The following is a 27,221-nucleotide window of genomic DNA, read 5'->3' on the forward strand; positions in this document are numbered from 1 at the left end:
AAATTTTATTAAAATTGATTGATTTTTTTGGAAATAACTCAGTATGACTAACAGATATTCTGTGCAAAATAATATGGCAAGATCTATACAATAATTTTTTTTGAGAAATGAGTTTTTATTATATTGTAACCATAATTTAGGTAATAGTTTATTACATTATGAGTTGAAATATTTAAGCTGGATTGGTGTGTGGTGATGGTGGTTTGGAATAGGTAATATTAATTTACCTTATGAAAATGGATTGGTTGGGTTTAACTTGGTTCGCAGCCCATTTGCAGGGCTAAACATATACGACGGGCAAATTAATCTTTTTCTTAACTTGTTAATTTAAAACGAAAATAAGTCATTAAAATAATGAAGATGTCAAAAAAATCAAAATGTTAACAAGGAGAGTGTCAATTTTACAAAGTCAACCTTGAGAGTGTCAAAGTCGCTGTTATCAATATTAACATCCTGCTTGCTTTAAGCAGTAATCAGTTCCCCGATACAAGAATCAAATGGACTATTTCATTTATTTTCGCTTCACGCCCCTGATAATGGAAGGAAATCCGGAAAAGCTGGACACAGAGATCAACTTCAGTTGAAATTTTGTCCCCTGATTAAGGCCCTAGTTGATTATTTTTGATATATGCGTTCAGTTGTTGGCAATTTCAGTTGTATTGGATATTTCCTCAAGACCAACGATCAGCCTGGTTGATCTTTTGGAGACGAGATCCAAACTTACCAGGCAACTTGATCTAATTTATCCTTTATTCGAGCCGTGCATCTGGTTGCTACATCTCTTGTAAAATTTGTGAACTGAGGAGCACGTTGCCTTCTCACCAGCTTCAGTCAATCTGCCATTCTCTTGGCTCTCCAAGCGCGGGCCAGCCACCAAATCAGATTCGTCTCCCTTCCACGACAAGTTCCTTTCTGATATGCTGCTATTATTTTCCACTTCCTGGATTACTGTAGTGCACTCCGACAACATCTCAGTATGCTCTTTACTCTTCCCATTCGGCATGCCTTGCTCAACACCAATATCCACTTCCTCTTTCACCTCATTGTGCTTTGTCTCATAATGTCTCCTATGACGATCTGAAATACTTTCATTCGTTTGCTTCAAGATTTTCTTTGGCCTCCCTCTTCGTCGTCTGGTAGCCTCTGAACCAATTTCATGTGTGCTTGTAGCTTTCTCATTGGCAAACTTATTTCCTTTGGGATCAGACTTTGGAGTTAACCCACCTTCAGCTACGACATGACAGATGGAAATCATTACACGGTATGTAGTAAAACAAAATACAATTACATTGCACGCTAGGAAAAATGTAACTCGGAACCATTCTTTTACATAAAACCTTTGAAATCAGACTAGCCAGCTATAGCATGCAAAGCGTACTTCAGTACTCCAAAATTCAGTTTGTATCCATTTGGAAGGACCTCGAAATGAGGTGTGTTAGTATAGGATGCTTCTTAAGCCAAAGTGCTATAACCTCTAGGTCAGGGTTGGGCATGCTAAGGGTGAGCCGTGAGGTTGTGAGTCTCTAGCAACATGTTATTCATGCTATACATGTGAGTTCAGGGACAGGATGATACAAGTCTTCTTCTATTTCTTGTAACCTATGGTAGCAACAAAAAAAGAGCAAACAAGCTTTAAGCTAGATGTGTAAGACAAGATAGAACAAAGTAGGGTTTGGTTTATTGTCATCTTTGGATGATAGAGACTGATGCTATACAAAGTTACTACACTACATACTATACATTGGATAGAGGTGTGCGGAACCATGAACAATGTTTTAGGTAATCCCTATTGATGCCTTATATAAGTTCTCCCCCCCTTCCTATCGACAGGCCCCTGTTAGGCTTCATCTTTTGCTTGAGTTCTAGTCTTGAACAAGTTAGATACCCCAGCTTGCATCAGACTAGAAGGCTTTGCTGTTTTTGTCATCTTTCATTGAATTTATTTCAGTTCTTTATCGTTGTCCGGTCACTCTATATGATATCCTATCCAAAAGTGCATCGCCCTTGGATGATTCAACCACATCTATTGACATTCAGCGGCAAACAACAATGGCAATTCAGTGGGCACAAAATGTAACACTGTGATAGCATCGTTTATCATTAACTTCTGCAATGATCTCCATCGGTTTGCTTCTGAATCATCTATGGAACTTCATCACTTGATACAGCTCAAGAACAGCTGAGTGCAAGGAAGTTATCAGGCAAAATAAATAACAAAGAAGTTTCCCCTACATTATCTCTCTTCCACTACTAGAGTCGATCCCTTTAGCCATCTTCCCTAGTTCCCTTAACTAGAGAACACTCTCATTTTTATTAATGGTTGGTAGTTTTTTACCAGTACTGCATCCCAAGCAATGTAAACACCCAATTATCACAGTGGGGGTTTCTTTTCCAAAAGAAAAAAAACACCTCATTATCTTGTATAGAGCTGGAGCATACCACAAACCAAGTATCGGCTAATAAATATTTAGTTTAATGATGCTCATACCAAATGTTCTATGCACAGTTATTATGACTTTTATAGATGACAAATTATCCCTTTCACAGATCCGCCTTGTGTGGGAGCTTTTGCACTGGGTATGCCCTTTTTATATATGAAAAATTAGTTCGACAGAATGTAATATAATTGTTGTAGTTGCAATGAACACACATCTTGTAGCTGCAAGGTCTATAATTCTAAAATACCATATAACCACAACTTACAGTGATTTGAAGTATGTACAGTTATTGTGACTTTTATATATGAAAAATTTGTTCGACAGGAAGTAACATGATTGTTGTACTTGAGACAAACACATATCCTATACCTGCTCTCCTCGAACTTACAGTGATTTGAAGTCTGGTCATTAGGTAATTCCTTGTTCAAAACCAGTGCTCTCCTCGACTTGTGCTTTGTTTGTCCTTCTGCTTTTAGTCTTTTCAGCATACTTTGAGGCTGATGGTCCAAGAAAAACATGTATCAAATATTATAAGAAAAGAGAGTTGAACATCATATCTTGGAAACTTCTTGCTATTGCACTAACTAGTTCTAGATGAACATGATAAGTATATCTTACAGGATACCTTTTTCAACCAATGGTCTCACTTGATTGCACTATCATAACAAAGAGAATGTCCTAGATTGTAGGGAGGATAAGTTAATGATATTAAACCTTACTGTTAGCAAGGCTATTAGGGTTATGGTTAGCAGGCCCTGCCGGGCCTTGGGTGGCCGGCGCCCAGCCTCACTGGCTAGGGACGCCGCCCCCTGGTTGGCAGATGGTGGCAGGGTCCCCTGATGGTGGTGTTTCTATAAACCATCTAGGGTTTCCTGCCTATATGTACACACATTGTTGCACCCTATCAATCAATCCAATCATTTCCTGCAATTCATATTGCTTACATGGTATCACGAGTTAGGGTTTCACCCCGGCTCCTTCCACTGCTCTAGGCGCACCACCCCTAGGCCGCACGCCGCGCCCCTTGCTGCGCCTCCGGTCACCATGACCGGCACCCCCCCCCCCCCCCCCCCCACCCTCCCCGAAGGCCGCCGCCGCCGCCGAGCGCGAGGAACACGCCCAAGCCCTCAAGGCCAAGCGCGAGGCCGCGCTCGCTCAGGCAGAGACGACAGAGAAGGAGGCGGCCGCCGCCGCGCGCGCACGCGGCGCCCACGCCAGGGCGGCCTGCAAGCGCGCCATCGCTGCGGGAGGCGATCCCGACGCCGACCGCTGCGACAAGGAGGCCCACGACGACGACGACGACCGCGACTCCGTCCACGACAGCGCCGACCTTCACCACGTCGTCCTGGCTCATGAAGCCGCCGCCATCGTCAACCTGCACGCTCAAGCCATCAGCGTACAGAACATCCGGAGCCTCGTCCACGTCGTCCTCGATCTGAACGCCGGCAACTACACCCGCTGGTGAGATCAGATCCTCCTCGTCATCGGCAAGTACTCGTTGGAGTCCCACGTCCTTGCCGATCTCCCGGCGCCTGATTTCCCGGGCTGGACGTGCATGGATTGCGTCGTCAAGTCCTGGATCGCCAGCACGATCTCCCCCGACCTCGCCGAGACGGTGATCGACCGCGACGCCTCCGCTCGCACCGTTTCGTGCGCCCTCGAGGACCAGTTCCTCAGCAACCGGGAGACGCATGCCCTCCACCTCGACGTCCAGTTCCGCAATCTCGTCCAAGGTGATCTATCCATCTCGGATTTTTGCAGGCACCTCAAGAGCATGGCGCAGCAGCTTGCAGATCTTGGGGAACACGTCACCGATCGCACGTTGACCCTCAACCTTATCCGAGGCCTCAACGAGTGCTTCAGTGACGCCGGCCGCCACATCCGTCGCGGCAACCCCTTCCCCAAGTTCAAGGACGCCGTCAACGAGCTGATCCTAGAGGAGCTGACCATGGCGCATCAGCCCTCGGCACCCTCTATAGCTCTCCTCGCTGCTGGAAAGGGTGCCCCATCCGAGGCAGCGCCGTCGTCCTCGTCCGGCGCTCGCCCCCCCCCAGCAGCCTTCCCGCAACGGGGGCTCCAACTCCGGGGGTGGGAATCCCGGTGGCAAGTCCAAGGATCGGCGCCGACGGAGCGGCAAGTCTCGCTCCGGCGAGACACCGCCGTCCTCTAGCAGTGGGCAGTTCGGGGGCGCCAAGCCGGCCTCCGCGCCCAGCACAGGCGGTGCTGGTGGCGCCCCCTGGCCGTCCATCCTCCACCCGTGGGCCGGGGCCATCCATATGTGGCCTGGCCCGCGGCCCACGACGCCTCTCCCCGCAGCCCCGACGGCGTAGCAGCAGCAGCAGGCGCTGCTGGTTCAGCAAGCCCTGCTGGCCCAGCAGGCGCAGGCCCACGCCATCCAGGCTGCTCAAGCCCAAGCGATGCAGCAGGCGCAGGCCGCCAAGGCGCAAGCTGCACAGGGACAGATGGCATACCTTCCCTAGGCGCCCGGCGTCCAGACTCCAGCCGTTGACCCCGGCCGGCTGGGATCAGCAGTCCCTGGCCTCCCCTTTCAGCACCGTCTCCCTGAATCAGCCCGCTACCAACGACTGGTTCTTCGACTCCTGTGCTACCTGTTAGAGTATATTAGGGATATCTCTATATTAGGTAGATTAGGATTGTATCCGTATCCTACCAGATCTGTAGGAGAGGCTTCTTGCCCTCCAAGTCATGTACCCCTATATATTCAGCCCCAAGGCTCAGGCTAATACGATCCATCCATTACACCAATTCTATCCCTACTACATGGTATCACGAGACTAGGATTCCTAATCCTAGACCTAGCTTCCGCCGCCGCGCGCCCCCGGGGAGATCCATCTCCGCCGGGGGCAGCGCCCTCCTAGATGCGCGGCCGGTCCCTCTGACCGCCGTGTTCGTCATCGTCCTCGAGTCTGCGATGGATCCATCTGATCCCGCCGCCTGTCGTCGTGTCGTCAAGCTCCACCAGATCGAAGACCTCATCGTTGTGCCGCCGGTCGCGCCCCTTCACGCCGCCGGCTGGGCCCTTCCTTCCGCGCAGCCGTCATGGTGGCGGCTGCACTCCTCGCCGCCGATGCAGCGCGCCACCGTGGTGGTGGCCGCACCCTTAGTCGTGGTGGAGGAGGCCTGGACGGGTCCTCTTCGCCGGTGGCCGTTGCTCCGACCTATCCGAGTCGCTCCACCGTCGCTTCGCCTGATCCGCGCCACCCCGTCGTCCGCCCACGGACCAGCGCCCTGTCGCCTTCCCGATCGGTTGCTGCTGTTGTTTTCTTTTTCCCGATCTGTGATCGGGTTTGCGTCCCCATCGCCCACCGCCGTCGACTCGTGCATCATCGACATCGGCTTCGACAACACCGACTTCCTCATCGCCTTCGACTGTGTTGCCGGCGTGGCCTGCGGCGTAACCGGAACGCCTGCCTGTGCCGCGCCCCCTTGTCTGCACGTCGACCTACGTCGGCTCGTCTTCGCCACCACCGATCGGGAGGCTCCACCTTCGACATCGCCTTCGCCATCGTCGTCTCGCATCACGCTACTCGATCTGATCAGCCGATGTGCGTGATCCACCCGGCTCCCGTGACGTCCGTCCTCGTCGAGCGCGCCCTTCACCGAGCACAGAGGGCTGCCGCTGCATCGCCTCTTCGGGCAGTAGTGGCGTCACCCCGTGGTCTTCTCCGCCGTTGCTTCCTCACCGCCGTCGACCACGTCCCCGACCTCGTGGACTCGTCGCTGCGCGCCCCGCGCATGGTCTTCGTCAAGCTGTACGAGTTCTTCGCCGTCTCTTTCGAGCGCCACCATCGCGTCAACCAGATCATTCGGCCTTGTGATGGAAAATCTGGATTCCCCTCCTAGCTTCGTCTAGCACAACCACGTCGCCAGCGTCGCCATCTCGTCCCCAACTACTTCGTCTACTCCAGCAACAGCAGGCGTTGGCATCTTCTACCTCGCCTTTTTCTGCGCCTGCGACCGCCATGGAGGCCTTGCACGTTCCTCCCTTGCACGTTCGGTATTGGCAATACCGGTGCGTGCCCATCGTCCCCGATGCATTCCCGAGCCTGGCAAGCTCGGGCATGTGTCGCCCGATGGCCTGACTGCTTCGACTTCGGCATCGCTCCCTTTACGACTGCCTCGACGCATCGCCATCTTCGTCTCCGGCATCTTCTCCATTACGCCACCACCATGGCGCCTCCACGTGCGCCCGCGGCTTCATGTGCGGCTACCTTGTCTTCGGCAACCTCGACATAGCTACGTCGACCACGGCTACTCTACGTACGGCATCATCGACCATGGCTACTCGTCCTCACCTCGGCTACCTCGACATCGGCACAAAGGGCTATCATCTGCTTGTGCAACCTTGTGGTTTTCCACTCCAGCCACAGCATCTGTGGCGCACTGACCGTTGTGACTGCGGGGGGATGTTAGTTTATCGACTTCTCTCCAGTCTCACCATCTGTGACGCTCCCGCTGTGACTGCGGGGGGATGTTAGAGTATATTAGGGATATCTCTATATTAGGTAGATTAGGATTGTATCCGTATCCTACCATATCTGTAGGAGAGGCTTCTTGCCCTCCAAGTCATGTACCCCTATATATTCAGCCCCAAGCCTCAAGCTAATACGATCCATCTATTACACCAATTCTATCCCTTCTACACTACCTCCCACATGACCTCTGATTCCTCCACTCTTACTCATAATTTTCTCTCGCGGTATCCATCGTCTATTGTTGTCGGTAACGGTTCCTTGCTTCCCGTCACCTCCATTGGCACAGTAACCCTCCTAGGTTCCTTTCTCTTAATAATGTACTTGGTCTTTGTAGGGCTGCACAAGAGGAGATGCTCTTGCTGCAGCCAGGGTTTTTTTATCCGACCGACCGGACCGAACCGCCGGCGTCCGGTTCCGGCTAACCGGTCCGGTTTGACCGGTTACCGGTAAAAACCGGTCAAACTCAAATTTGAATTCAAAACCCGCAGTTATACCGGTTTCGAACGGCTAACCGGCCGGTTAGACCGGTTTACCAGTCCGGTTTGACCGGTTACCGGTCGGTTTGACTGGTAACCGGTCGGTTTGACTGGTAACCCGCTAAATTCAATTTTTTTTCTTTTTTTGTTTAAATTCAAATATCCGCAAAGTATACTAAAAGAATGTTTGTATAACATGTTTTAGCCTAAATGAACCCTCCAACCCTTTTTTGTACTACTTTTACATTGTATTTGTATACTTTTGTATGCACGTTTTTTTTTGTTTAACTTCAAATGCTCGCAAAGTATACTAAATGAACGAATATTTGAAAAAAATTGACATCATTAAATTCGTCACAACTTGAAGTATTTTTAAGATTTTTTGGGGATTTTTCCATTTTTTAGAATTCAAATTTAAAATTTGAATTTGGGCCCGGTTTGAACCGGCCGGAACCGGAACCGGTCCGGGCCGGTTAGACCGGTAACCGCGGTAACCGGTCCGGTTCCCAGCGGTTTTTTTAACCCTGGCTGCAGCACGTTGTGCTTTGCTGCCCCTAGAGGACAGCAAGGACAGCATCTTGACTACTTTTCAGTTGGCATCTAGGACAGCAGTTAGGACTAGCAGTTAGCATCTTGAACTAGTGTCCTTAGCATCTAGCTTGGCTGCCCTGTAGCCCCTTGTATAAATATATCCCCAGCCCCCCTTGGGATGACATGGCATTGTGAGTGTGAACGAAGAAAAACCCAGAAAACTTTCCCAACTTGAGTGCCATCCTCTCAGCTCAATGAGAGTGAAAATTGAGCTGCTAACATCTGATATCCGAGCCGTACTTTCCTGTAGGTTAGACATCTCCTGCTCTTCTCCCTCCCAAGCAGCAGTTCAGCCACCAGCAGCAGCAGCTAGCGCAGCAGCACCTGCTGCACCCTCTGCTCCACCTTCCTCACCCGAGCTGAGGCTGCGTCTTCTCCACGCAGCAACCCCTTGGAGGCGCGCCATGTCCGACGCACCGTCTCAGCGCTCGGTCGCCTCGAGCGCACGGCGTCAGCGAGATGCCGAGCTCGCCGCGGCATAGGAGCGCAGGCGAGCGACGGCACAAGCCGCTGCAGCAGCGGCGAGGGCGGCCAAGCTGGCTGCAGCGGAGCTGGCGGCGGCCAGGGCAGAGGTGGAAGCAGAGGCGGCGGAGGATGCAGCGCGTGTGGCGAAGGTCGAGGTTGAGACCTTGCGCGGCAGCTTCAGCGGCTCCATCGCCGGCGACGCCACAGACGACGAGGACCTTGAGGAGTTGGAGAGGGAGAGAGCGCGGGAGCGGACCGCGCGGTGGGCAGCAGCCCACCCCGGCGGCGGCGGCCTGGACGGCGGCGCGCCCGGCGATGGTCCAGGGGCCCGCGCGCCCGGCGGCGGGCCAGGGGGCTGCGCACCCGGCGGCGGAGGCCGCACCCATGGCGGCGGCGCGCCGGGTGGAGGCGGCGCCCCTGGCGGCGGCCGCGCCCTTGGCGGCGGCGCGTAGGGCGGTGGCGGCACTCCTGGCTGGGGTGCGCGCGGCGGCGCCCCCGGCTACCACGGCCTCCAAGCGGTGGTCAGGGACGTCGGTCCCGGCGGTGGGTGGCCCACCCTCACCAAGACCAACTACGTCGAGTGGGCCGCGGTCATCGAGGTGAAGCTCCAGGTGCGGCATATGTGGGAGGCAGTCCGGTACGGCGACATCGACTACGATGAGGATCGACGGGCGCTGAATGCTCTCATCGCAGCAGCCCCGCCAGAGATGCAGTTCACGCTTTCCAAGAAGCAAACTGCCAAGGAGGCCTGAGACTCCATCGCTGCAGCACGTATCGGCAGCGACCGCGCCCGCAAGACCACTCTCCAGGCACTTCGCAAGGAGTGGGAGAACCTGGCCTTCAAGCCAGGTGAGGATGTTGATGACTTCGCCCTCCGTCTCAACACTCTGCTGCAGAAGGTGGTGCAGTTCGGCGACGACACCTACGATGAGGAGAGAGCCGTCGAGAAGCTCTTCCGCTGCGTCCCCGAGTCTCTGCTGGACCTCTCCACCATGACGATCGAGGAGGCGATAGGTCGCCTCAAGGTCGTCGACAGCGACAAGCCACAGCCTCCCTCGGGAGGCATCTCCATCGGTGGGAAGGTCCACCTTACTCAGGAGCAGTGGAAGGCCCAGCGCGGTGACAGGAGGAGGGGGGAGCCCACTTCCTCGACTGGTGGCCGCAAGCGCGGCAAGCCGCGAAAGGGGCGCGGAGGTGCCCAAGCCGGGGCACGAGGGCACGCCGAGGGTGGCGCCCGCGGAGATCGGGGACTGCCCGCAGCGGAGGCGTGGGGGCCAAGCCCACGTCGCGGAGGCCCAGCCGGATGACGAGCCGGCTCTGTTCCTACTCCACGGGGACATGGAGCCGCATCCGGCGGCACCGCCTGCCACCGCTCTACTCTACCTCGACGAGCCGCGTGCCCGAGTCCTCGACAACGGCTCCGACGACGACAGGGTCGATGGCTGGTACCTCGACTCCGGCGCCACGCACCACATGACCGGGCGGCGGGAGTTCTTCTCCGACCTGGACGTCGACGTAGGTGGCTCCGTCAGGTTCGGGGACTCCTCCGCCGTGGAGATCAAGGGCGTGGGCTCCGTGATCTTCACCGCCAAGTCCGGAGAGCACCGGATGCTCACCGGAGTCTACTACATCCCGGCGCTGCGGAACTCCATCATCAGCCTTGGGCAGCTCGATGAGAGCGACTCCCGCGTGGTGATCGACAGCGGGGTCCTCCGCATCTGGGACTACCGTCGCCGGCTTCTCGCCAGGTTGGTTCGAGGGAAGAACCGCCTCTACATCCTCGACGTCGGGGTGGCCCAGCCTCTTTGTCTTGCAGCTCGCAGGGACGACGAGGCATGGCAGTGGCACGAGCGCTTTGGGCACCTCCACTTTGAGGCCCTGAAGCGGCTCGGCGCCAAGGAGATGGTGCGAGGCCTCCCATGCCTCGACCACGTGGAGCAGCTCTGCGATATCTGCGTGCTGACGAAGCAGAAGCGGCACTCCTTCCCCTAGCAGGCGAGCTTCCGAGCCAAGGAGCGGCTCGAGCTCATGCACGGGGACTTGTGTGGCCCGGTGACACCAGTCACACCAGGAGGACGGCGCTACTTCCTGCTGCTCGTCGACGACCTCTCCCGCTTCATGTGGGTGATGATCCTCGGCAGCAAGGGAGGGGCTGCGGACGCCATCAGGCGTGCTCAGGCCGCTGCGGAGGCGGAGAGCGGCCGCAAGTTGCGCGTGCTGCGCACCGACAACGGCGGCGAGTTCACGGCGGCCGAGTTCGCGGCGTACTGCGCGGATGAGGGCATCCAGCGACACTACTCCGCGCCGTACACCCCGCAGCAGAACGGCGTCGTCGAGCGGCGCAACCAGACGGTTGTGGGGATGTCCCGGGCCCTCCTCAAGCAGAGGGGAATGCTGGCTGTCTTCTGGGGAGAGGCGGTGGTGACGGCCGTCTACATCCTCAACCGCTCGCCCACCAAGGCACTCGACGGCATGACGCCGTATGAGGCTTGGCATGGGCGTAAGCCGGCGGTCTCCCACCTGCGGGTCTTCGGCTGTCTCGCGTTCGCCAAGGAGCTTGGCCACATCGGCAAGCTCGACGACAGGAGCACTCCGGGAGTATTCATTGGCTACGCGGAGGGTTCGAAGGCCTACCGCATTCTCGACCCGGAGACACAGCGTGTGCGCACGGCGCGCGACGTTGTGTTCAACGAAGGGCGAGGATGGGCGTGGGACAAGGCGGTGGACGACGGCTCGGCTCCGACGTACGACGACTTCACTGTCGAGTATGTCCACTTCGAGGGAGCTGGGGGAGTAGGCAGCTCTTCTTCGCCGAGCGTGCCTACCCCGGTCCCCGAGCCTCCACCGACTCTGGCGCCCGACACACCGGCGGCACCACGCTCTTCAGCTGCGACTCCAGCTGCGCCGAGTTCCTCGGCTGCACCACCACAGCCGGCGACGCCGCGCAATCCAGCACCGACAGCCACTCCTCCGGGCACGCCTACTACAGCACCTGCTCACAGCCCGGTGGAGTTCGCTACTCCGCTCTCTCACGACGAGGAGCGTATCGACGTGTACCACGACGGTGAGCCGCTGCGGTACCGTACGATGGAGGACCTTCTCGGCGATCAGCCGGTGCCAGGATTGGTGCCTCACGACCTGGAGGCGCAGTTGCACCTCGCGTGCGACGACGGTGAGCCTCGGTCTTTTGCAGAGGCCGAGGGACACGCGGCATGGCGTGCCGCGATGCAGTCGGAGATGGACGCGGTTGAGAAGAACCGCACTTGGGAGCTTGCTGATCTCCCTCGCGGTCACCGCACGATCACCCTTAAGTGGGTGTTCAAGCTGAAGAGGGATGAGGCCGGCACCGTCGTCAAGCACAAGGCTCGCCTGGTGGCACGAGGTTTCGTGCAGCAGGAGGGAGTCGACTTCGACGATGCCTTCGCTCCCGTGGGACGAATGGAGTCCGTGCGACTCCTCCTTACGCTAGCTGCCCAGGAGGGCTGGCGTGTCCATCACATGGACGTCAAGTCGGCGTTTCTCAACGGCGACTTGAAGGAGGAGGTCTACGTGCACCAGCCGCCGGGGTTTGCGATCCCCGGCAAGGAGGGTAAGGTACTACGTCTGCGCAAGGCCCTCTATGGCTTGCGGCAGGCCCCGAGGGCGTGGAACGCCAAGCTGGACTACACGCTCAAGGGGATGGGCTTCGAGCAAAGCCCGCACGAGGCGGCCATCTACCGGCGGGGCAAAGGAGGCAATGCCCTGCTGGTGGGTGTCTACGTCGACGACATGGTGATCACCGGCACCAAGGATGCGGAGGTGGCGGTGTTCAAGGAGGAGATGAAGGCCACCTTCCAGATGAGCGACCTGGGGCCTCTCTCCTTCTACCTGGGGATCGAGGTGCACCAGGACAACTCCGGGATCACACTTCGACAGACCGCCTACGCCAAGCGCGTCGTCGAGCTCGCTGGGCTCACCGACTGCAACCCAGCTCTCACTCCGATGGAGGAGAGGCTGAAGCTGAGCCGTGACAGCACGGCAGAGGAGGTGGACGCTACTCAGTACCGGCGCCTTGTGGGGAGCCCCCGCTACCTCTCCCACACACGGCCGGAGTTGGCGTTCTCCGTCGGCTACGTTAGTCGGTTCATGCAGCGACCGACGACGGAGCACCAGCAGGCCGTGAAGAGGATCATCCGCTATGTTGCGGGTCTCCACTACCCGAGGTGCCCTAGAGCGGCACACTTCGTCGGGTACAGCGACAGCGACCCCGCCGGCGACATCGACACCAGCAAGAGCACGAGCGGGATCCTCTTCTTCCTCGGCAAGTGCCTCGTTAGCTGGCAGTCGGTCAAGCAGCAGGTGGTGGCCTTGTCCAACTGCGAGGCCGAGTACATAGCGGCCTCCACCGCGTCGACTCAGGCGCTCTGGCTTGCTCGACTGCTTGGTGATCTACTCGGCAGAGACTCTGGAGCAGTGGAGCTCAGGGTGGATAGCAAGTCCGCTCTGGCCTTGGCGAAGAACCCCGTTTTCCACGAACGGAGCAAGCACATCCGGGTGAGGTATCACTTCATCCGAGGCTGCTTGGAGGAAGGAAGCATCAAGGCGAGCTACATCAACACCAAGGATCAGCTTGCGGACCTACTCACCAAGCCCCTTGGGAGGATCAAGTTCCTTGAGCTCTGCTCCAGGATCGGGATGGTTGAATCTTCCCACAAGACGACGCACAAGACTTAGGGGGAGAATGATGGATAAGTCTGTACTTGGTCTTTGTGGGGCTGCACAAGAAGAGATGCTCTTGCTGCAGCACGTTGTGCTTTGCTGCCCCTAGAGGACAGCAAGGACAGCATCTTGACTACCTTTCAGTTGGCATCTAGGACAGCAGTTAGGACTAGCAGTTAGCATCTTGGACTAGTGTCCTTAGCATCTAGCTTGGCTGCCCTGCAGCCCCTTGTATAAATGTATCCCCAGCCCCCCTTGGGATGGGATGGCATTGAGTGTGAATGAAGAAAAACCCAGAAAACTTTCCCAACTTGAGTGCCATCCTCTCAGCTCAATGAGAGTGAAAATTGAGCTGCTAACATAATGTTCTAGTTTTGCCAGTTTACTTCTGACAACAATTGTTCTGTCGAGTTTGATCCCGCTGATTGTTCTGTGAAGGATCTGGAGTCTCGGAGAGTTCTCGCAATAGTGCTGGTCCACTATATCCCCTGCGCCTGCCCCTACCTCCGCCCTCATCGCTGGCTCCTCTCCACCCTGGCACCGTCGCCTTGGTCACCCCGGTCATGAAGTCATGACCAAGTTAGCATCTGTCATACCTTCATGTAATAAAGAACTTAGCACATCTTTATGTCATGCATGTTTGCTCGGTCGCCATGTTCGGTTACCATTCACTACATCCACTTCGCGTACGTCCAATAATTTCGACCTTATTCATTGTGACCTCTAGACAAACACCAATTGCTAGTGTCTCGGGCTACAAGTATTATTTGGTCATTCTCGATGATTGTTCGCACCGCTTGTGGACTTTTCCTTTGCGCCTAAAGTCTGACAGTTCTCTACTTTGGCTAACTTCTTTGTTCATGTGACCACTCAGTACGGCGCCACCATCAAGGCAGTTCAGTGTGACAATGGCCGCGAGTTTGATAACTCCAGCGCCCGCACGTTCTTCCTGACTCATGGCGCTCATCTCCGGATGTCGTGCCCCTACACCTCCTCCCAAAACGGTAAAGCTGAGCGCATCATTCGTTCCAGGCTAGCATGTCGCCGTCTTACTGGGTTGAGGCTCTCGGCGTGGCCACCTACCTGCTCAACATCCTCCCAACCAAAACCCTAGGGTTTGCTACACAGCACTTCGCCCTTCACAGGGTTTTGCCTACGTACGATCACCTTCGGGTCTTTGGTTGTGCATGCTACCCAAACCTCGCTGCCACAACCGTTCACAAGCTTGCGCCGCGTTCTACACTGTGTTTTTCTCGGCTACTGTGCTCACCACAAGGGATACCGCTGCCTTGACCGTTCCACCAATTGAGTCATCTCCTCTCGTCATGTGTCCTTTGACGAGGCCTCGTTTCCCTTTGCTGAGCTGTCTCGTCCTCCCCGCGAGGCAGACTTCGAGTTCCTGGATGACATTACTACTAACGTGCCAGCCCCCATTCGACCGTCACCTCTTGTTTCCTCTACAGGATCTCTCCCCGGCGCCCCCGCGTTGCCACACGCAGCCCCCGGCGTTCCTGCGTTGCCACACGTGGCCTCAGGCGCTTCGACGACGCCACCAGCAGGCGCGCCGGCTCTCCAGCCGAGCCAGGCCGCCTTCTGGCTTCCCACCCCTCCCGGTGGGGACTCCCGCATCGGCCGTCGGCCACGGCCAGTCCCCTGCGTCGCCGGCTGCCCTGACTGGCTCACCGCCGGTCCCTGGCCGGCCACAGCCAGCCGCTCCACTGTCCAGTCGGCCCGAGCCGACTGGCCCGTCACCCGGGCCGCCTGCTGGCCCGGCTGCTCTTCACCGACCGCTCTCCGCCTTCCAGCACGTCTACGTTCGACGACAGCACCCCCCTGCTGGTCCGCCTCCTCCCTTGCCCGAGGGAGCCGTGCCCGTTACCCCCGTGGTGAACCGGCACGGCATGACCACCAGGGCGACGGCTGGTTTCCGCCAGCCGGTGCTCTACCACGCCATGCCCCAATCGCCGATTCCGAAGACCTTCCGCAGCGCCCTTGCCGATCCAAACTGGCGGGCTGCCATGGAAGCTGAGCACGACGCCCTGCTAGTGAACAAGACTTGGGATCTTGTTCCTCGGCCGCCCCGCGCCAACATCGTCACCGGCAAGTGGATCTTCAAGCACAAGTTCCATGCTAATGGTACCCTGGAGCGGTACAAGGCGCACTGGGTCCTTCGAGGCTTCACCCAGCGCCCTGGCGTGGACTTCGACGAGACTTTCAGTCCAGTTGTCAAGCCGGCTATAGTCCGCACCGTACTCTCCTTGGCACTCTCTCGCGGCTGGCCTGTTCATCAACTGGACGTGAAGAACGCCTTTCTTCACGGGACTCTCTCTGAGACAGTTTACTGTGCTCAGCCTGCTGGCTTTGAGGATACAGCTCATCCTGACCACGTCTGCCGCCTGAATAAATTTCTCTATGGACTTAAACAAGCGCCCCGTGTCTGATACAGTCGATTTGCTGCATACCTCTTGTCCCAGGGATTTACGGAGGCCAAGTCGGACACCTCTCTGTTCGTCTTCCGGCGCGGCGATGATATGATCTACCTGCTACTTTATGTCGACGACATAGTGCTCACAACCTCTTCTATCGAACTCCTTCAGCGTACCATCACTTCGCTGCAGTTTGAGTTCGTTATGAAGGATCTCGGTGAGCTCCATCACTTTCTGGGGATGCATGTTCAGCGGCGTGGCACTGGTCTGTTCCTTTCCCGGCATCAGTATATGGTGGAGCTTTTGGAGCGTGCAGGTATGGCTGAATGCAAGCCGTGCACCACTCCTGTTGATATCAATCCGAAGTTACCTGCAGATGGGCCGCCCGTCCTGAATCCTTCGGATTATCGTAGTCTTGCAAGAGCTCTTCAGTGGCTGACCTTCACCCGCCTGGATATCTCATATGCCGTTCAGCAGGTCTGCCTCTTCATGCATGATCCTCGGGAGGCACACCTTGCTGCCCTCAAGCGCATCCTGCGCTATGTGCGTGGCACGTTGCACATGGGTCTTCTGCTTCAGCCATCTCGGAGTTCTAACTTGACGGTGTACTCCGACGCTGATTGGGCCGGCTGCCCTGACACCAGGCGTTCCACCTTTGGCTATGCGGTATTCCTCAGCGACAACCTGGTTTCTTGGTCATCCAAGCAACAGAACACAGTCTCCCGCTCCAGTGCCGAAGCTGAGTACCGTGCTGTGGCCAACGGCATGGCCGAGGCCACCTGGTTGCACCAACTCCTGCAAGAGCTTCATGTGCCTTCACGCCGAGTCTCGTTGGTATATTGTGATAATATCAACACCGTCTACATGTCCTCCAACCCCGTTCAGCATCAGCGCACCAAGCACATCGAGATCGATCTCCACTTTGTTCGGGAGCGCGTTGCTATTGGTGCCGTCCGCGTCATGCACGTCCCGACGTCTGCTCAGTACGCCGACATCTTCACTAAGGGGTTACCTACTTCTTTGTTTCAGGAGTTCAGGTCCAATCTAAACGTTTGCGGCTTCGACGATCAGCCTGCGGGGGCGTGTTAGCAAGGCTATTAGGGTTATGGTTAGCAGGCCCTGCCAGGCCTTAGGTGGCCGGCGCCCAGCCTCCCTTGCTAGGGATGCCGCCCCCTCCTCTGGTTGGTAGATGGCGGCAGGGTCCCCTGATGGTGGTGTTTCTATAAACCATCTAGAATTCCCTGCCTATATATACACACATTGTTGCACCCTATCAATTAATCCAATCATTCCCTGCAATTCATATTGCTTACACTTACGATTTGTCTTCGACAAGCAAGGATAATGATGGGATCTAGAATCAAACGAAGCTAGCCTTTCTTAACAGACTGGGTAAACCATTTGAATGTAGCTAGTACGCAGATAAGTTGAGAAACAGCATATGGAATATAAATATGACAAAGAGCGCAGGTACTAAAAAATAATCGATATATTTATATTCTATTCAACTCCGCCTATGCTGACTGGAAGACTCTCTCTCCTGAGTCGTCTCAACATAGCCGGTCCCAAGCCCGGGTAAAGGAGGAGGGTTGCATTAGGTTTTGGCAAACCAGCATAAAAAATGCCACTCTAATGGATTTGAAACCCACAAGAAACTCGTTGGGGCGTAACCCTCTTAGCGACGCGCTACATCGGAACCCGGGTGTGGTGATAAATGGGCAAGGGCCGGGTCGCCATCCCCCACGGGCGCGTCGTATCATGACCTGGGTACGATGATAAGTGAGCAAGGGTCGGGTCGTCACCTGAATGGCGCGCTGCATCTACGCCCGGGTGTAGTGAAAAATGAGCAAGGGTCTTCGCACTTCCCTCGACGGGTGCGAAGGGTAAGGAAGCTAGCCGAGCCAACTAGGATTCGTATAGGTAGCTGGAACGTAGGGTCCCTAACGGGTAAGTTGCGAGAGCTAGTTGATGTAGCAATTAGGAGGCGTGTAAATATTCTATGCGTTCAGGAGACTAAATGGAAGGGCCAGAAGGCGAAGGAGGTTGAGGATACTGGCTTCAAGCTTTGGTACACGGGAGCAACTCCGGGTAGGAATGGTGTAGGCATCTTGATTGATAGGAGCCTTAAGGATGGAGTCGTAGAGGTTAGAAGGCAAGGCGACCGGATTATCCTAATCCGGTTGGTAGTTGGAGATTCGGTTTTGAATGTGATCAGTGCCTATGCCCCTCAAGTAGGCCTTAGTGAGAGCACCAAAATGCAGTTCTGGGAAGATCTAGATAGCATGGTTAGTACCGTGCCTACCAACGAGAAACTCTTCATAGGAGGAGATCTCAACGGCCATGTGAGTGCGACTAATGTAGGGTTTGAGCGAGTGCACGGGGGTTTTGGGTATGGTAGCAGGAGTCAAGAGGGGGAGGATGTGTTGAACTTCGCGTTAGCCTACGACTTGTTGATAGCGAATACCGTGTTTAAGAAGAGGGAATCCCATCTTGTGACGTTTCGTAGTGGACAACACTCGAGCCAGATCGATTTTATCCTTACTAGGAGGGAGGATAGACGTGATTGCTTAGATTGTAAGGTGATACCTGGGGAGTGTGTTGTCCCTCAACACAAACTTGTGGTGGCGGACTTTCGTCTTCGGGTACGTGTCCACCGGGGCAAATGTGCCAAGATTGCGAGAACAAAGTGGTGGAAGTTTAGAGGGGAAGCGGCACAAGCGTTTAAGGAAAGGATGCTAGGTGAGGGGCCTTGGGAAGTAGGAGAAGACGCAGATGACATGTGGCTAAAGATGGCAACATGTGTTCGGAAGGTGGCCTCAGAGGTGTTTAGCGTGAGTAGGGGAGGCAAACAGGAGGGGAAAGACACCTGGTGGTGGAACGACGAGGTGCAAAAGGCTATTAAGGAGAAGGAGTGTTTCAAGCGCCTCCATCTTGACAAGAGTGCAGCCAACATCGAGGGCTATAAATTAGCGAAGAGGGTTGCAAAGCGAGTTGTGAGTGTAGCAAAGGATAAGGCGTATGATGACCTGTATCAGCGGCTAGGCACGAAAGAAGGGGAGAAGGACATTTATAGGATGGCTAGGATCCGCGAGCGGAAGACAAGGGACATCAACCAAATCAAATGCGTTAAGGATGGGACAGATCGACTGCTAGTGAAGGATGAGGAGATCATGTATAGATGGAGAGAGTACTTCGACAAGTTGTTTAATGGGGAGAGTGAGAGCCCTACCCTTGAGTTAGATGACTCTTTTGACGATACCAACAGACGTTTTGTGAGGAGAATTCAGGAGGCAGAGATCGCGGAGGCTTTGAAGAGGATGAAGAGAGGTAAAGCGATGGGCCCTGATGGTATTCCCATTGAGGTGTGGAGATGCCTAGGAGATAGAGCAATAGTATGGTTAACTAAGCTTTTTAATCTCATTTTTCGGTCAAACAAGATGCCTGAAGAATGGAGGAGAAGTATATTAGTACCTATCTTCAAAAATAAGGGCGATGTTCAAAGTTGTACTAACTACCGTGGAATTAAGCTAATGAGCCATACAATGAAGCTTTGGGAGAGGGTTATCGAGCATCGCCTAAGAAGAGTGACAAGTGTGACCCAAAACCAATTTGGGTTCATGCCTGGAAGGTCAACCATGGAGGCGATTTTCTTAATACGACAATTGATGGAGAGATATAGGGAGCAGAAGAAGGACTTGCACATGGTCTTCATTGACCTTGAGAAGGCATATGACAAGGTACCGAGAAATATCATGTGGTGGGCTTTGGAGAAGCACAAAGTCCCAACTAAGTACATTACCTTCATTAAGGATATGTACAAGGATGCGACGACGTTTGTCCGAACATGTGATAGCAACACCACTGACTTTCCTATTAACATAGGCCTACACCAGGGGTCAGCATTGAGCCCTTATTTATTTGCTTTAGTGATGGATGAGGTCACAAGGAATATACAAGGTGAGATCCCCTGGTGTATGCTCTTTGCTGATGATGTGGTGCTAGTTGACGAGAGTAGGGCAGGGGTTAATAGGAAGTTAAAGCTGTGGAGATGCATGTTAGAGTCGAAAGGGTTCAGACTTAGTAGGACCAAGACCGAGTACATGATGTGCGATTTCAGCGCGACTAGGCATGAGGGGGGAGACGTTAGTCTAGATGGGCAAGTGGTGGTCCAGAAGGATATTTTTCGGTATTTAGGATCGGTGCTACAAAAGGATGACGACATTGATGAAGATGTTAGGCATAGAATTTCAGCTGGCTGGTTGAAATGGCGGCAAGCTTCTGGCATCCTTTGTGACAAGAGGGTGCCATAAAAGCTAAAAGGCAAATTCTATAGGACAGCAATTCGTCCGGCGATGTTATACGGTGCTGAATGTTGGCCTACAAAAAGGCGACATGTGCAGCAACTGAGTGTAGCAGAGATGCGGATGTTGCGGTGGTTTTGCGGGCACACAAGGAGGGATAGAGTCCGGAACGAAGTTATTCGGAATAGGGTCGGGGTGGCACCAATTGAGGAGAAACTTACTCAGCATCGGCTGAGATGGTTTGGACATGTCCAACGAAGGCCTCCTGAGGCGCCGGTGCGTAATGGGGTTCTTGAGCGGGTCGATAATGTAAAGAGGGGTAGAGGTAGACCTAAACTGACGTGAGATGAGTTGGTTAAGAGAGACCTTAAGGATTGGAATATCTCTAAAGAGATAGCTTTGGATAGGAGCGCTTGGAGACTAGCTATCAATGTGCCTGAACCTTGAACTTTTTCTTTCGGGTTTCATCTCTAGCCTACCCCAACTTGCTTGGGAAAAAAAAGCTATGTTGTTGTTGTTGTATATTTATATTCTATTCGGTCATGAAAATGTCAACTCCCATTACTGACCTATTTGTTAGACTATGTAAGTTGTAGATTTAGGAAAGCTATGAGCTTTTTGGAAGGAAAAAAACTCGACCTGCGGGGGGTAAGACGGGGGCGTCTATTCCTCGCATATGCGAGGAATTGCACGCGCGTCGCAGTCAGCGGCCCCGCCTCCCTCGCCTCCCCTGGCTCCGACGGCCACCGCCGCCTCCACCGCCACCAACCCTAACCAAGCACGCCGCCGCACCGGCCGTCCACCGCCTCGCCCCTGCCGCCGGCCCCCGCCCACCGGGGCTCTTACCCTGCGCCGGCCGAACCATCACCGCCGCCCGTCCTTCGCCGCCCCGGACCCCGACAACCCAGATCCTAAAGGCCGCCGCCCGCCACCACCCCGGCCGCCGGCGACCTCGCCGGCGGCCGCTCCCTCCACCCACCATCCCCGGACCCCGGCCACCCCCCCTCCCCCAACCCTGCGGCCATCACCGTCGCAAGATCGAGAGGAAGAAGATGCACAGTGCGGCGCAGGCCCACCTGCAGCGATGGCCGCCCTCTTCTGCGATGCATCCGCGCCGTTTCGCGCGCGTGATGAATAGAAATCGCGGGTAAGACAGCCCCCAGTATTTGCCAAGAGAAGACCTTCTCACGCAGGTTGAGAAAACCCTTAAACCCCTATCCCACCCTTACAAAAGGGCATCGTAGCCCGTGTGAGATGACCAACGACTTGGGCCGGGCCTTAGACCTGTGCTTTGGAGTGGGACAGACGAGGGAATATTTTTAACCACAACCTAAAATGAGGTCCCATGGAAAGTCGAACCTAGGACATGCGGAGTGCTACTAGAGCCCTCTAACCAACTCAGGTAGAGGCCCGTCGCAGCTGTTTGGAAAGTAGAAAAGGAAAGATTACCATATGTTTTCTTTTAAGCATATCAAAAGCAGTGTAGGGGCTAGTTAATTGAAATCAATATTAGGAACCTAGTAAACAGTACCTATTTCTCTAGTGTGCCTAAGCATATGAAACAAAACTGCCAAAAACCAAAGACGTTTATTTTTCTAATATTAAAGATCTCTGAAAGATAATTACACAATCTGAAAAGGACAAATACAATGCCAAAAAAAGCAATTACCAGATCTGCACACTTGTCAAATGAATACATGTCAATGACATTTCTCCTTGGTAAATAGGCGTGCTTAGATATTTCTCCAGTGCCAAGGTAGCTCAATACAGACTTAAGCGTACGAAATACGCGATGACTAGTAGGATCGGTGTAATACTGCATATCAAATGAGAAATCGTATCAAGTTGCGGCTACTGATGAATAATAAACAATTAAGCAACATTTTCCTAAAATTCTGAATCAAAATAGTTAAATGCTCTACTCCAATGTACCGGATCTTTTCTTATTCCATCATTGCACTTTCTAAATATCGTTTCTTTCACCCATCCACCTGGTAGACCATCTGGACTGAATTCCACAAGTGCAAGTATCTATAAATAAGCAAATTATCATCATTTCATCTGGTTAGTTTGGAAGCAAATTACAAACTTCTAATAGAGTTAGAATAAAGGAATAATGCCAGCAAGAGTCATACATTATCATCAGTGCTTGTGTCACACAGCACATCCGTATCACATGCAGCAATCTTCCCCTCATTAACATAGCGCAACACTTCTCCTTTCGACAAGAATCGCATACCAGTAGGCGGGTGAAAATAGAACTGCAACAGACATAGGTTTAGAAAATGTCATGTGCCTATATCTGTTCTATCAGTCTTATAAAATTAGTCCCCCATATGGTATTTGTTTCTGTGTAAGTTCCTTTAATGAATTAACATATCCACCATATAATGGGAAATTCCTCCTTCGACTCTCAGTCTCCAAGACACATAATAGAACTATTGTTTGACATTGAGGTTTACGGTTGTGTTGGAAAATAAAAAGCATAGAGAGACCCAAAAGCCAACTCCTTCCTCTTCTTTTTTTTGCCTCAGACTTTCTTCTTTCATTCCATCCACGGCGCAGCATGACCTCACTCACCTCACCCTCCATGATATGTATCCTCCACTTCTATCCTGTAAAATTGGAGGATGATCTGATGCCACCATCCAAGCATTCAGGCTCCATCCCCCTCATTTGGCTTCTACCGTTTTGCACAAAATGAGGCAAAACTGAACTAGGAGCCGGGTAAAGTCATATATTTTGGATTCACAAGCTTTTGCTTCACCAGTTAAGCCATTTTGGGAGAAGTCCGCCCAAACGGCCCCTACGTATAGTTGCACTAGACTCCCACAACATATAGACATAAAGAGAGTGTGCAGTAACTGGCATAGAGCCATGACAATTGTTAAGGCCCATATATTATATAGGCCCATAGTGGCCCATACCCTGGCTACATATATGTCCACCTAGGACTAATGGATCTCATCACTTGTCTAATCATCCAAAGGTAACATGGAATCAGAGCATGGTTTAGGGTTAGGGTTAGGACTAATCTAATCCCTACCCCCGATCCATTTTTTTCTCCCACCGGCGCTCTGCTCTGCCGCCCGTCGCGGCAGGTCCCCATCCACCGCCGCCTCTGCTCCGCCGCCCGTCGCGGCCAATCGCAGCCGCCTGTCGCGGCCCGCCCAGCGCCGCCGTCGCGGCCCATCTCCTGCCACCCGTCACGGCCTCTTCTTCAACGCCGCCCGTCGCGGTCTCCCCCACATCACCGCCCGTCGTGGTGATTTCTGCTGTCGCGGGAGTTCACTCAAGCTGTCTTCATCAGGCGTCGCTGCTGCAGACTGCCGTGTTTTCTTCTGTGAGCAGGATTTTCATTTTTTGTTACTGGTACTGGTCTTTGCTATTGTTGGACATATACTAGCATGTCGCATCCTACTGCTATCAGCATCCCTGTGCAGTTTGATGGCTCCAATTATAGAGAATGGACTTTTTGTGTTGACACAATGCTTGGTGGATATGGTCTTGTCTCACATCTTACTGGTACTAAACCAGTTGCTCTGGCTGATGGTTCTAATGCTAGTACAATCACTTCTTGGGTTAATGATGATGGCAGGGTTAAGACTGCAATAGTCACAAAGTGTTAAACCATCATTGATGATGAGTCTTCAGCCCTTTGTAACAGCTAAGGAGATGTGGGATTATCTAAAGAACAGGTTTGTTCATATTAGTGGTGCTCATCTGCATACTCTGATGCAAGGTCTTCGTGGACTTCAGCAAGATGACATGACCATTTGTGACTACTATAGTGCTTTTGATCGTTTCATGGGACCAGTGCTATCTATGGTTCCTTTATCTGCTGCAGGATGTCAGAGTGTTCTTGCTGTTGCTCACAGGCCTCGTGTGTCTAATACTTCGACCCCTTGTGAGCATTGTAAGAAGACTACTCATCGTTCAGAACACTGTTTCATTAAGTATCCAGAGAAGCTAGCTGAGTTCCGTGCTCGTCGTGCGGCTCGTGGTCGTGGTCCACCTGCTCCTCGGGGCTCTATGTCTGTTGCTGCTACTTCACCTGTTCATGCTCCTCAGTCCTCTTGGGTCCTTGATTCAGGAGCTTCTTTCCACATGACTTCTGATCTCTCAGTTGGATGATTGCCAAGCAGTCCATAATGTTGCTTCTGTTCAGACAGCGGATGGTACATCTTGTCCTATTACTTATCATGGTCCACTTTCTACACCACACTTTTCTGTACCCAATGTTTCCTTTGTACCTCAGTTGTCCATGAATCTTCTTTCAGTAGGACAGATTACCGATCAGAATTGTTTTATTGGATTTGATGACTCATCTTGTTTTGTTCAGGATCGTCGAACCGGGAGAGTGATTGGGACTGGCCAGCGTCGTAGAGGTTCCTCTAGCCTCTATGTTTTGGACACATTGAGTCTTCCTGCTTCCGCTACCTCTACAGCTCATGTGTCATCCGTTGCATCATCTGCTCCTTTTGCCATGTGGCATCATCACCTCGGTCATCTATGTGGGTCTTGTTTGTCAACCTTAATAAGTAGTGGTTGTCTAGGCAATACTTTTGTCGAGTCTAGCTTCCAGTGTAAGGGCTGTAAACTTGGAAAACAAATTCAACTTCCATATTCTTCTAGTACATCTCATTCAGCTCGACCTTTTGATCTTATTCATTCTGATGTATGGGGTAAAGCACCTTTTCCCACCAAGGGTGGTCATGCGTATTATGTTATTTTTGTTGATGATCACTCTCGGTATACTTGGATTTACTTTATGAAACATCGCTCCCAGTTGTGTTCCATTTACCAGAATTTTGCTCGTATGGTGCATACTCAGTTTTCCACTTCTATTAAAGTGTTTTGTTCTAACTCTAGTGGCGAGTACATATCTGATTCTCTACGCCAATTTCTGGCCTCTGAGGGTACTCTTCCTCAGCTTTCATGTTTTGGCGCTCATGCTCAGAATGGGGTTGCTGAACGCAAACATCGCCATCTCATTGAGACTACTCGTACCCTTTTGATTTCCTCATTTGTTCCTTCTCATTTTTGGGGTGAGGCTGTTTCTACCGCTGCTTATCTCATAAATAGACAACCGTCTTCCACACTGTCTGGAAAGTGTCCTGGTGAAGTTCTTTTTGGTACTCCACCTCGCTATGATCATCTTCGAGTTTTTTGTTGCACTTGTTATGAAGTTGACAGCTCAGTCAGTTGAGTGCGTGTTTTTGGGGTATAGTCTTGAACATAAGGGTTATCGTTGCTACGATCCTTCCTCTTGTCGTATGCGTATTTCTCGTGATGTGACCTTTGATGAGAATCACCCTTTTATAATTCTTCCACTCCATCCTCAGCTTCCACCACAGAGTCCACTAGCTTCATGTGTCTTCCTCCACATATTCCATCACAGCCTCCATGTCCACCACAGCCTTCATGTCCACCACAGCCTTCATGTCCACCACAGCCTCCACCACCTCCACCCTCTAAACGTCCCGTCACACAAGTTTACACTCGTCGTCCCAAAGCCCCCACAGTCCTTCCGTCTGATTCTCCTTCGGCCAGTCCTGATACTTATGTTTTAGTTGCATCTAACAATACTGATGAGTCTCATTCTATTTCTAATGAGTCACAAGTTGGTCCGCGATATACTCTAAGGGATCGTGCTGCTATTGCTCCTCCTGATAAATTGGGTTTTCCCCGTGTAAGTGCTGTCCTTGCTGTTGCTAAATCATCCACTTACAAGGAAGCATCTGGTATTCCAGAGTGGCAGAATGCTATGTCAGAGGAGCTTGCTGCACTTGATCGGACAGGTACTTGGGAGATTGTTCCTTTGCCATCACATGTTGTACCTATTACATGTAAATGGGTGTTCAAAATCAAGACCAAATCAGATGGGTCCCTTGAGAGATATAAAGCTCGTCTTGCTGCTCGCGGCTTTCAGCAAACTCAGGGGCAGGACTATGAGGAGACTTTTGCACCCGTTGCGCATATGACTACCGTTCGTACTATGATTGCAGTAGTTGCCAGTCGTTCTTGGACTATCTCTCAGATGGATGTCAAGAATGCTTTTCTTCATGGTGAGTTACATGAGGAAGTTTATATGACCCACCTCCAGGTGTTGATGTCCCTTTAGGACAGGTTTGTCTCCTTCGTCGTGCTCTCTATGGCCGCAAACAAGCTCCCCGTGCTTGGTATGAGCATTTTGTTTCCGTGATAATAGAAGCTTGTTTTTCACCCAGTCCTCATGACCCGGCTCTATTTTTTCATACTTCTTCACGTGGTCGTACTCTGCTTCTCCTCTATGTTGATGATATGTTGATCACGGGTGATGATGCCGAGCATGTTTCCTTGGTCAAAAGACACCCTAATCAACAATTTCAGATGACTGATTTGGGTCCCCTCAGTTATTTCTTGGCCATTGAGGTTTCACAATCTAAAAAGGGATATTACATTTCTCAATCTAAATACATTCAAGATCTGATTGCTCGATCTGGTATTACTGATAGTCGGACACCTGCCACCCCTATGGATATTCACTTACAGCTTCGCCCTACGGATGGTACTCCTCTCGAAGATCCTGCTGGATATCGCCATATTGTTGGTAGTCTAGTATATCTCACAGTCACAAGGCCTGATATTGCTCATGCTGTTCATATTTTGAGTCAGTTTGTGAGTGCTCCAACTTCAGTTCATTTTGGGCATTTGCTTCGTGTACTGCGATACTTACGTGGGGCATCCTCTCAGGGTTTATTCTATGCTCATGACAACTCACTTCAGCTTCATTCTTATTTAGACTCCACTTGGGCCAATGATCCAACAGATCGCCGTTGTCTCTGGTTATTGCATTCTTCTTGGTTCTTCTCCCCTTGCCTGGAAGTCCAAGAAGCAAGCTGCTGTCTCCGGCTCTAGTACAGAGGCAGAACTTAGAGCACTTGCCACTACTAATGCTGAGATTGTGTGGATTCGATGGCTATTAGCTAATTTTGGAGTTTCTTGTGATACCCCCACACCTCTTCTTTGTGATAACACTGGATCCATTCAGATTGCTAATGATCTTGTAAAGCATGAACTTACGAAGCACATTGGTGTTGATGCCTCCTTTACAGAAAACTATTGCTCTTGAATATGTATTATCAAAGCAGCAACTTGCTGATTTTTTCACTAAAGCACAAACTCAAGAGCATCATCGTCTTCATTTGCTCAAACTCAACGCTTCAGATCCGCCTTGAGTTTTAGGGGGGGGGGGGTGCTAAGACCCATATATTATCTAGGCCCATACCCTGGCTACATATATGTCCACCTAGGACTAATGGAGATCATCACTTGTCTAATCATCCAA

General features: G+C 52.6%; 1 protein-coding gene across 1 annotated transcript in view; it reads right to left on the bottom strand.

The window, feature by feature from the left end:
* Window positions 1-361: 361 nt before the first annotated feature.
* Window positions 362-27,221, bottom strand: part of LOC120682203 — a 37,064-nt gene continuing 10,204 nt past the window's right edge. Inside the window, exons 5-9 of the mRNA XM_039964004.1 lie at window positions 22,027-22,152; window positions 21,824-21,922; window positions 21,561-21,707; window positions 2,827-2,935; window positions 362-1,230 (exon numbers count right to left, since the gene is read on the bottom strand). Coding sequence (XP_039819938.1) covers window positions 743-1,230; window positions 2,827-2,935; window positions 21,561-21,707; window positions 21,824-21,922; window positions 22,027-22,152 — 969 coding nt within the window. The 3' untranslated portion in view covers window positions 362-742. The remainder of the gene's footprint in view (window positions 1,231-2,826; window positions 2,936-21,560; window positions 21,708-21,823; window positions 21,923-22,026; window positions 22,153-27,221) is intronic.

Source organism: Panicum virgatum, chromosome 7N (genome assembly GCF_016808335.1).
Source record: "Panicum virgatum strain AP13 chromosome 7N, P.virgatum_v5, whole genome shotgun sequence".
Classification (NCBI taxonomy): Eukaryota; Viridiplantae; Streptophyta; class Magnoliopsida; order Poales; family Poaceae; genus Panicum; species Panicum virgatum.